A 12,098-nucleotide genomic window follows, 5' to 3' on the forward strand; every position below is an offset into this window, starting at 1 on the left:
TCCACCTATTTTTTAGTCCACTTTGGTAATTTTTTTAATAAACTTATTTTATTTATTTTTGGCTGCGTTGGGTCTTCATTGCTGCACGCGGGCTTTCTCTGGTTGCGGCGGGCGGGGGCTCCTCAGTTGTGGTGCGCGGGCTTCTCATTGCCGTGGCAGGGCACCAGCTCTAGGTGCGCCGGCTTCAGTAGTTGTGGCTCATGGGCTCAGTAGTTGTGGCTCACGGGCTCTAGAGCGCAGGCTCAGCAGCCGTGGCGCACGGGCTTAGTTGCTCCGCGGCATGTGGGATCTTCCCGGACCAGGGCTCGAACCCGTGTCCCCTGCATTGGCAGGCGGATTCTTAACCACTGCGCCACCAGGGAAGCCCCATTTTGGTAATTCTTACTGTCCTAGAAAGTTTCCTCATTCACTTGACAAATAATTTTCTGCGCATATACTGTGTCAGGCACTGCTCCGGGCCCTGGGGACAATATGCCCCGCCCTCGGGAGCCTGTGCCCTTGGGGAAGACCTGTGGGGCTGCGAGGAGAGGGCGGTGGTGCTGGAAAGAAGGTCCCCACCGAGGAGGGGGCAGGGAAGGGACTGAGGGTGAGCTGACGGCAGCTCAGGAGACCAGAAGGAAGTGGTCCACGCGGAACCCCGAGAGGAAACGGTCCCACGGACGCTTGGCCCAGAGGAGGGGTCGCACAGGGGGCGACGAAGTAGAAGGTGGCGTGTCGGAGGGGGCGGTGAGCAGGGCGCTTCGGCCACGGTGAGGACCGTGGAGCCGGGATGGAGCTGGTGCGGAGGAGGGACCAGACCCACTCCTGGGCGGCAGCGGGGAGGCCAGGCGGGGCTGGGGAGGTCGTGGAAAATAAGTACTTTCCCCCATGTTCTCAAATGTTAACATTCTCATCAGGTATCACAGGGCATAATATTAACAGCTGTAGAGAGTTAATTGTACGTTTGCCTGGCTTCCAGGCTCAGCATTAATTCTTTTTCTTTAAATCTACTTTTTTTAAACTTTTTATTTTATATTGGAGTACACCATTCTTGAAACATACTTCTTTCTCCTGCTAGTATTATTTTCATTTTCCTAGAGTATAAGTGAGTGATTTTATTCCAGAATGTAGCCACATGAGGAAACGTTCCAACTCTTTGCACACCCGATATTGTCCCCCCATCCTCCCTCACAAACGATGGCCTCACTGAGCGGTTCGCTGTTAGCGATGCTGTTTGCTCAGAACCCGCGAGGGTCTGGTCCCCTGAGGAGGGGAGAGCTGCGCACAGGGCTCCCTCGGTGCCTGGGGAAGGATCTGCAGAGGAAGGGACATCTTTCCATACAACAGTATTCTGCGATCATCTCCTCCTGGCAGTGCATGCTCACCTCCTCATTCAGTAACTCAGTTTCCACAATCCCACGTGCTCTAATTCATTTAACCAGGAATCCTTGAACAGATGTTCAGGATGTTTCACTCTTACTAAACCAGGCTACAGGACTTCCCTGGTGGTGCAGTGGTTAAGAATCTGCCTGCCAATGCGGGGGACACGGGTTTGAGCCCTGGTCCACGAAGATCCCACGTGCTGTGGAGCAACTAAGCCGGTGTGCCACCACTACTGAGCCTGCGCTCTAGAGCCTGCGAGCCACAACTACTGAGCCTGTGTGCTGCAACTACTGAAGCCCGCGTGCCTAGAACCCATGCTCCACAACAAGAGAAGCCACCGCAGTGAGAAGCCCGCGCACCGCAACACATAGTAGCCCACGCTTGCCACAACTAGAGAAAGCCCGTGCGCAGCAACGAAGACCCAATGCAGTCAAAAATTAAATAAATAAATTTATTGGGGAAAAAAAACCGAACAGGCTGCAGTGAACCTCCTTAGACGCATCTTTGTGCATTTTTGTAGGGTTTGGTTCTACAAGTGAAGTTGTTGGGTCTAAGAGCATGTTCACTTAAAATTTTGACAGATACTCTACCAAATTGCCATCCAAACTACATACCAGCTTACAAAGCCACCAATGGGGAACAAAAGTTCCAATTTCCCCATATTCTCTCCAACTCTGGAAATCATTTGCCAATTGGACGGGTAAAAAATATTCTCTTGTTTTAACGGGCACTACTTCTAGCTGGTGGTGTTGAACACCTATTAATAACATATTGGCAAAGTTTATGAATATCATTTTCTTTTGGTTTCATAATTCTCATTTATCTGGTATGTTCTAGGAAAGTATAACATTTCAAGCTTGTTAATACCACCTTTCCCTGTATTTTCTTTCCTTTTTGTCATTGTAATGTGCTTGTCGGTAGGTGTAAATAACTGTGCTCAACATGCCATCTTGAAATAGAAATCCATTAATTTTAAACATCAGTAAATTAACTATTTTTCTACAGATTTATCAAAGGAAGAGGAAGATATGGAAGCACAGCCATCTCTGGAGAATACTGGACAACAGAGAGAGAGAACAGAAGATCAAGAAAAGAAAACCACTTTAGTAAAAGAAGAACAGGAACTACCACCAAAAAGAATCCAAGTAATCCATCCCGAAGGGGAAAGTGGTCAGGAAGACGATACAGTAAATGAAAAGTCTGAAAGAAGTCCAGAAATAAGTGAAATGGGCGAAACGCCAGATAAAAATGCTGCTCCAAATATCAAAATACCCTTCAGACAAAGAAAACATTATTCATTCACAGAAGCGATCGAAAACTTGCATCATGGGCTTCCTGCCTCAGGCAGGCTGGCCAATGCAGGCAGCACGAGGTGCACTCATAGCACAGGCAAGCACCACAGCCACGGGGGAGAACTGAGGCTGGAGCATCCCACTGTCACCTATGAACCCTCTTTTGGTAAATCTTCCAGAACAAAAGCAAAAGACACAACTTTCAGAGAGAAGAAAAGCAGTCTAATGGAAGAACTCTTTGGATCAGGCTATGTCTTAAAAAATAACCAAACAAGCACTGCTGTTATGAAGGGGCCTGAGGAGACTTTGCAGAGTAAGAAGATGCATCATCTACCCCCTAGTCAGGCCTCCACCAGCAATGCTTTTGGAGATTCTAAAGTAACTGTGGTAAATTCTATTAAGTCATCTTCACCTACTCTGCATCATCTACCCCCTAGTCAGGCCTCCGCCAGCAATGCTTTTGGAGATTCTAAAGTAACTGTGGTAAATTCTATTAAGTCATCTTCACCTACAGAAGGAAAGTGAAAAATAAGTATTTAAATATATTCCAATATCCTAATCCACTCTGGTTTGATATTCTGGTTTTATGGGCCTTTAATCTTGTAGTTTTAATGTGTGTGTGTGTGTGTGTGTGTGTGTATGTGTGTGTTTTCAGTACTTAAATTGACTTTGAATAATTAAGGTTTTGTTTTATTGCTAATCTAATTTTTAAAAGTTCATTGTATATTAGCCAGTGACAACAAATACAAAATTACATCTTTTTTCTTCTACAACTGACACATGTCCGTTATCTTTTGGAAGACTGATTTATTACATGGCTTCAATATACTATGGGATTCCATAGCTAGTAAGTGTAAGTTAGTCAACCTAAGACATACACGTCATGCACGTAAGAACCTTATCAGGAATCAAATTACATTGTAACTTAAAAACACAGAAGCAGCTCTGAAAGGAAACAATATAAGAAGCCTCTATTTAAAAAAAAAAAAAAAGCACAGAAATTACCAAACTTGGTTTTATGAAAATTACTTTTGAGCATTCTCTTATTCAGCTAAACTGGGCATCTAATATCCTGCCCTTGTGGGTGACACTTTCCTCATATACACCCAAGATTCAGTATTTTTTATCTGTTGCATACCCTGTACCCTGACCCTTTTTGTTAATCTTGCTCTTTAAAAAGAGCACATTGGTATAATCAGTGTCCATGCAAGTTAGCTGCTCAGTCCTAATGAATATATTCATTATACTTAGAATATTTTATATTAGGACTATACAGAGGAGGCTGTACTCCCAATGTTAATCAATTAACTTACTTTCATTTATTTATAAGGGCAACTTACGTGCAATGTAGACCATACTATTTCCAAACATGTTTACGGGTTGGTGTGTAATACTGTCAATGAAAAAAATTAATCAATAGTTGATCTAAGAAAGAAATGGAAAATTTTATTCACGCCCACCTAAGGATTATAACCTGGCAGTCCTTCAGAAAGTTCTGAGAACTGTTCCGCCCATTAGAAGTCAAAGTGCAGTCATGTTTTTGAGGCAGAGGGCTATATATCAAATGATGTATTATTGACAGTTTACACAATCCAGATCTACACGTACAAAGCGAGTAGTGTGAATCATCATGACCCCTTATAAGATTAAGAAGGTAGGTTATCTCCTAAGCAGTTGTGACCCTTCCTGAGATTAAGAAGGAATGTTATCTCCTAAGGAGGTCTGGTTAATGCAGATGCACAACTGCACACTAAAGGGGAGAGAGAAGGCCCAAATGGGCAGAAAAAATTTTTATGTTTAAAGTCTTGCCATAAAATGTGAATTTTATTTCATGAATATCAACACACTTTTGAAAATTGAGAATAGTAAACTTTCAAAAGGGAATGAAAGTCATGGTGGGAAAAAAACTGTATTTAAAACCAAAGATGAGATAAATACTACAATTGGCATAAGCTTTGATCTTTATGAAAATCACAGTGAAAAAAAAAAAGAGAGAAGCAAAGAAGGGGAGAGAGGGAGGGAGGAGAGTGAGAATTCTCAGAGGCTTAACATGGGGAGATACACAAATACACATGAAATGACACAACTGCCAAGCTCAAAATTCTGGAGAAATGTACTAAAAGGATTCTTAGAAATGGTGTACAGAGTAATACTATAATATTGCAATGCCTACTCCTGCTTTATAGCAGATAGAGGATTTTTCAAAGGATCTTTTCTTATGCCTACTCACAACAAAAGCACAAATGATAACAGTACATCAGAGCAGTCTAAAAGTGCTTCTGGGGAATTCCCTGGCAGTCTAGTGGTTATGACTCCACACTTATCACTGACGAAGGCCCGGGTTCAGTCCCTGGTCAGGGAACTAAGATCCCACAAGCCATGAGGGACACGGCCAAAAAAAATTAAAAATTAAAATAAAAAAATAAAAGTGCTTCTGTACAGAATAACAATTAAAATAGAATCTAAGCCTGTTGCCTTCTGGTCATCTTGTTTAAAAAATTATATGCGTAGGAAGTTACGGGGTAATAAAATGCTAACTTTTTATCTCTGAGGAATGAGATTGTGGCCAATTTTTAAATTTATTCTTGGTTTTTTTTTTTACTATGATTTTCTATAATGAACATAACCTTGTAATCAGGAGGAAAAAAGGTTTCAAAATAAAAACAAGAGATCCATTTCCTGTAGTCTGGTAGACAAGGTACTCTGGCACTCCTGCTGTAAAAAAGCTAAAAATGCCAAATTAACTATACAAACATGTTTTTTAATCAGTTGTTCAGCTGATAAACACTCAGGAAAGTGGGCATCAGGGAGGCAGGTAAACAGAGCTCTGAAGTCAGCTCACCTAATGGGCTGTCAACTGAAAAAAAAAATGAACTAAAAATTGAGAGTTATGTTTTATTCAGCGGACAAAATTGAAGACCTAAGCCCAGGACACAGCATCTCAGATGGCTCTGAGGGACTGCTCTGAAGAGGCAAAGCGGGGGCCAGGATATACAGGAGTTTTTGCAGCAAAGACCAGGTAGTAGGAACATCAAAAGATTACTGTTAATTAAAGAAAACCAGACATCTCAAGTTAAGGAATTTAGTGCTTTTCTGTATACGGGAAGATGCAAGTCTGGGCTCACTGAAATCATTCCTTTGATGTGCACCTGTTCTGTCTGGGGCCAATAGCCTGTGTTTTCCCATCCTGAGTCTCCTCAGGGTGCACCCTTGGGGTGGGGTGGGGGGGAGCTGCAGTGGCTGGCAGCTTGATGGTGGGCATCCTGTTTCCATCCTGAGTTCCCTCAGGGCTCACCTTCAGGGAGGCTGTATCGTGATGGCATGATGGCTGCAACATTCTTTGCTTACTGATATGGCAGGCGGCATTTTTAGTTCACAGGGCATTTGCTAAGCATCCAGAAAGCCTCCAGGACAAAACCCAGGGGACAAAATCAGCCTAAGTAGGGGCCTAAGAAGAGGTCCCTCCCACAAACTGGGACATCCAACCTGAGTGAGCTACTAAACTTAAACTCTGTTGACCATAATCAGCCCTCATCCTATTGGAGAGCCTGAAATTGGGTTACCCGGTCTCTGTAATTTAAAGTTTAAAGCGATTTAGGCTGGTAGTACCCCCAGGGCAGTGGAGATGCAAACCCTCTCTGGAAGAAACTACCTTTAATCCAGGCCTCAAGAAATTCCCCTAGAGAGGTCAGAGAAAGACACAAGAAAACAAGGTGCTATGAGAACCAACAGGAACAAGAGGTATCTGGGTCAGATCTACGAAGACTTCACATATTAGCGTTATTACACTGTGGACAAAGAATGCCGCCTGCCGTTTCAGGAAACGAAGGATGCTGTGGCCAGAAAACCATCAGCCACTGCAGCTGCCCCTGACTGCTGAGGGGATTCAGGATGGGAGAAAAACAGGACACAGGCCCTAGATAGTAAAGATGCATATCAAAGGAATAATTTCAATAAGCCTAGACACCTCAGGATATGGCTGCGTTCCAGTAAAATAAACACACTTCAGCCTACAGGCCTCGTCCAGCTGCCCCCTGATTTTGCAAATAGTGGTTTGTTAACCCTGTTCTAACAGATAAACTTCAAGCAGGAGGAAAGTGATTTGAGATAAAAGGTCTCATATGCAAGAGACTGGTAATTCTAAGAGAACATTACCGTTTTATACAACTGATCCCTCGTGGGGTTACAAAAAAGTAAGATATAGCTAAAGTATCATGTATCTATCACATAGGTTTATGACAAGAGTAGCATATACGTCGGGAGGGAAAGACCGGAGTTAAACTGTTGTCTTACACGGCTGATGAGGAGAGTAAAATATTAACTTTTAAGCACTGATAAATGTTCTAGTGTAAGCACTAAAGCAAAAACCAAATAACTCCAAAACGTAGGGGAGAGAGGGATGTGAAAAACAAGAGGTAATTGTGGGATAACAGAATGTATGTATTGGTCTCTGCCCCCCGTTCCCGGCACAGGGCTCCTGAAACCTGGTAACTCCTGATGAGATCACCAGGTGCATCTTTGGTTCTAGTATTTCATCCTTGACCCCAGTTCCTGACACAGAGCTCCTAAAACCCTCGTCATTTCCTGGGTGATAGGAGTGTCTTTTGCCCTAAGAACGCGTCTCTTGGCGGGCTCCTGAATGGCTCCTGGATGGGGGCTGATCGTGACAAAGAACAAGCCATGGTTAGAAGCTTAGGCTGTAGCTCCGCACTCCATTGTCTTGAGAGGGGGAGAGGCTGAAAATGGAGTTAATAATCGAACATGCCTACGTGATGGAGCCTCCATAAAATCCCAAAAGTACAGGGTTGGGGAGCTTCCGGGTTGGTGACCCCATGAAGATCTGGGGAGATCGGTGTGCCCAGAGAGGGCACGGAGGCTCCTGCCCCTCCCCACATACCTTGCCCTGTGTTTCTCTTCCTCTGGATATGCATCTGTGTCCTTTATCCTATCCTTTATAATGAACTGGGAAACAGTAAGTAAATGGTTTTCCTGAGTTCTGTGAGCTGCTCTAGCAAATTAATCGAAGCTGAGGAGGGGGTCATGGGGACCTCTGAGTTCTAGCTGGTCGGTCAGAAGCACAGGTGACAACCTGGACTTGGGGCTGGCAACTGAACTGGGGGGGCGGGGGAAGGGGGAGGAGGGCAGTCTTGTGGGACTGAGCCCTCAACCTGTGGGATCTGATGCCATCTCCAGGTAAAGAGTATCAGGACTGAGTTAAATTGTTGGACACCCAGCTGGTGTCCCAGAGAACTGCTTGTTACGGGGTAAAACCCACACGCATTTGATGGTCAGAAGTGTCAGGAGTTAAGTATTCTGTGCGCGTTGTAAAGGGGACAGAGGAGAAACGCAGGAGGAGGGAAGAACTGTGGGTTCTCCTGAAACAACAAGTAAGGAGGAAAAAGAAAACAGAAAAGTGGAACGAATACAAACAAAAATAGAAGTACAAAATAATATGACATAAATCCGAACATATCAGTCATTTCAATAAGTGTAAATGGGCTACATGTTCTAATTAAAAGACAATATAGATTGGATTTTTAAAATACAGCCATGTGCTCTTTATACACATATCTAAGCCACTGAGATACAGAAAGTCAAAGGGTGAGAAAAGGTCTGCCAGGCAAATACCATCCAAATGAAAGTTGGTGTAAAAAAAAAAAAAAAAAAAAGACCTGAAGGCAAAAATTACTGCTAGAGATAACATAGGTTACTATAACACAACAAAGAGTTCAATCCACCAGGAAGCTGTATGAGTTCTAAACATGCATACATTTAACGATAACTTAAAAACATAAAGCAAAATTGACAAAACTACAAGTCTGCATCATAATGGCAGACTTTTATATACCTTTCTCAGTAATGGACAGCTCAGGAAATAAAAGAACAGCAGTAAAGATAAAGATTTGAATAAGACAACTGGTAAGTCTGACCTGATGGACATATACAGAAGCCATACCCCAAAACTTTAAAACGTGTATTTTCTACCCCCTACAGAGTATTTACAAAAATCCTATCCCAATATATTTGAAAGTTGAAAAGAAATGGATAAATCCCTACCCGAACATGCCTAATATGACTCAAGAAGAAATATAAAACTGAATAACCCCAGAATCACTATTAAGACATTGAAATCAGTAGTTAAAAATCTTCCAATAAAAATAAGAGAAAACCCAGGCAAGTTTTTACGAGCAAGTTCATCATATATTCAAAGAATAAATAATTCAGATCTTAAACAATCTAGTCCAGAATATAGAAAAAGGAGGAACACTCTCCAACCCATTCTTATGAGGCTTGCAGAACCTTGATACCAAACCAGATGAGGAAAAAGGCAGTAAGTCCACACTCATCATTTCTACTCAGCATCATACCAAGCATCCCAGCCAGAGCAATTAGGCCAAAAAGAAATAAAAGGCATTAATTGGAAAGGAAGAAGTAAAACTACCTATATTCACAGATTACATGATTTTTTCATGGAAAATCCTACGGAATCCACTAAAAACTGTTGAATTGCTAAATGAGTTCTGAAGGTTACATAAAACAAGATCAATGTACAAAAATCAATTTCTATACACTTGTAACAATCTGAAATGAAATTTTAAAACAATCCCATTTATAATAGCTTCCAAACAAGAGACGTGGGACTTCCCTGGTGGCACAGTGGTTAAGAATCCGCCTGCCAATGCAGGGGACACAGGTTCGATCCCTGGTCCGAGAAGATCCCACATGCTGCGGAGCAACTAAGCCCGTGGGCCACAACTACTGAGCCTGTGCTCCAGAGCCCACGAGCCACAACTACTGAGCCCGGTGCTGCAACTACTGAAGCCTGTGCTCCGCAACAAGAGAAGCCACCGCAATAAGAATCCCGTGCACTGCAACCAAGAGTAGCCCCCGCTCACCGCAGCAACAAAGACCCAACACAGTAATGAAAACCCAACGCAGTCAAAAATAAATAAATAAAATAAATTCATAAAAAAATTTTTAAAATAGTGACATGTTTAAAAATTTAAAAAAAAAAAAAGATTGAACTCAGCGGCAAGAGTCAGTATTCTGAGTGTTGAAAGAGGGATGCATACACTTTACATTCCAAACATGCAGGCAGAAAAGCTGACCCACACAAACAACAGTGAACCCAGAGAGAAAATGAGCCGTCTGCCCTGCGATCCACATGGTGTGCAAACCAACTACACACAGAGCTTTGAATCTTGTGACACCACCAAAAGGCTCTGTCATGAAGGACTTGTAAGGAAACAGCACCTTAGAAAATTTCCCTGTTAACTGGTAACCCCCCAACTATGAAAATGTACTCCCTGTAAAAGGTATACGTGGCCCTAGTGGAAAACCATTGTTTTTTTTTTTTTTCAAGTTAAATATCCCTGGGTACTGACTTAACACGCTGGGAGAGGTATAAAAAAGTCTAAGGAACAGTCTCTGGCCCTAAAGGCACTTGCAGCATCGACAGAAAACCCTTTATCACAAAAGTATCTAAAACATTAGAAATAAAAACACACAACAGTAGACACCACAAGTCAATACAAAATTAGTTGACAGAGCAGTCATATTGATATTACTTAAGATGTTCTGACGAGGAAGGGAAGAAAAAAGAAATCACTGTTATCAAAAGCAGTCAGAGAAGGCTTAAAGGTCCAATAAAATATAAATAGATTGGACAGGAGGGGCCAGTGTGTGCACCACACGCATGCACACGTGCACACGCGTGCACACACACACACACACACGGCCCCCCCAGAGAGCTATGTATGTGTAAGGAAAACTATGGGAGGCCACAAAGTCTGGCCAGGTCAGGGAAGAGGAAACTAGTTGAGCTAGCATTCCACCCACTTGCACCGGCAACAGAAGAACTGTATTAACCCCATACAAAAATGATCGTGGGTTTGCACATAAAGATTTCCCTGCTTGATTCACCATAAATATAAAGCAAACATAATTGGCATGATGAGAGCTTTAGATGTATTTTTTTATATATATTTATTTATTTTATTTTTGGCTGCATTGAGTCTTCACTGCTGCACGGGGCTTTCTCTAGTTGCAGTGAGCAGGGGGTTCCCTTTGTTGTGGTGCGTGGGCTTCTCATTGCGGTGGCTTCTCTTGTTGCGGAGCACGGGCTCTAGGCGCGTGGGCTTCAGTAGTTGTGGCTCACAGGCTCTAGAGTGCAGGCTCAGTAGGTGTGGCGCACGGGCTTAGTCGCTCCGCGGCATGTGGGATCTTCCGGACCAGGGCTCGAACCCGTGTCCCCTGCACTGGCAGGCAGATTCTCAACCAACGCACCACCAGGGAAGCCCACTTTAGATGTATTTTAAATCAAACAGATGTCTATTCTCACATGCAACTATAAACTATACCCAGTAATTTTAAATAGAAACACAAAACCTACAGCTATGCATACAATTTTAGAAAAGAGCGAAAAGCACAAATGTTGACACCAGTCGTCCCACTTCTGTGGAATCACAGGAGACTTCGCTTCCTTGCTCCTTTTCTGTACTATCCAGGTAGGATTTAAAAAAAAAAAAAAGCAGTTTTTGTGGGGGTTTTTTTTAGGTATTACTTTTTAAAAGCTAGTTCAAAAGCACATACATTGATATTCATAAATGTATGGAATATCCTGGAAATCATAAAGAAACTAGTAATAGTGGAAAACTCTGGAAAACAGGGTGACACACGACAGTAGGTCAGAAGATGTACTTTCATCACATCCCTTTCTGTATCTTTTGAATTCGGTGCCACGTTTACTACCTATTTAAAAACAAACACCAGGGAATTCCCACTGCAGGGGGCACAGGTTTGATCCCTGGTCAGGGACCTAAGATCCCCCGCAAGCCGCGGCACAGCCAAAAATAAATAATAAATAAATAAGTAACGAAAACGTAAAAAATAAAAACACGCACCATTTTTCAGAAACCACAAGAATGTGAAATGTGACGGACGTGTAAATTTCCCTTGTTTCATCTTCACAAACTATTAATGTACGTGGAAAGAGTGAACAGCTGTGAATTATAAATCTTTTCCTCTAGCCTCAGTGAAATCTGTCAAAAGTCTTGCAGTATTAATTGCAAGAACATATCCTTAGGAGATAAATAAGGGTCTTGTCAGGGAGACTTTCACCAGTTAGTGATCCCAGGACGGTCCACAGTGCGCGTACCTGGCCACCCGACTGTTGACTGTTTGCCCTGCCATTCACGCCACAGCTCACGAATCACGTAGGGTCTGTGGCCTCGAAGGGGCCCAAGACCCCGAAGCTTCCTTCTGCTGCTGTCATGTTCCCCTGCAGGTCGGCGGCTCCTCATCCTGTGTGGCTAAAAGGTACCTGTGAGGTGACTGGACGCTGGACACTGGTGTTTGCTGTAAATACGGCTGTATTCCCAGTTCTGCATTCTCTCCCAGAGCTGCAACAGCCTGGGGCCGGGTGAGTCTGAGTGATGAGGGGAA

At 43.1% G+C, this 12,098-nt stretch overlaps 1 protein-coding gene across 2 annotated transcripts in view; it reads left to right on the forward strand.

Annotated features, from left to right (window-relative positions):
- LCA5L (lebercilin LCA5 like) overlaps positions 1-3,245 on the forward strand; it is a 39,606-nt gene extending 36,361 nt beyond the window's left edge. For both annotated transcript variants that reach the window (XM_081235831.1, XM_081235832.1), the window contains one exon: positions 2,368-3,245. In XM_081235831.1, coding sequence (XP_081091957.1) covers positions 2,368-3,179 — 812 coding nt within the window. In that variant the 3' untranslated portion in view covers positions 3,180-3,245. The remainder of the gene's footprint in view (positions 1-2,367) is intronic.
- The last annotated feature ends 8,853 nt before the right edge of the window (positions 3,246-12,098 follow it).

The sequence above is a fragment of the Mesoplodon bidens genome, assembly GCF_964165515.1.
Source record: "Mesoplodon bidens genome assembly, chromosome: 5".
NCBI classification, from domain to species: Eukaryota; Metazoa; Chordata; class Mammalia; order Artiodactyla; family Ziphiidae; genus Mesoplodon; species Mesoplodon bidens.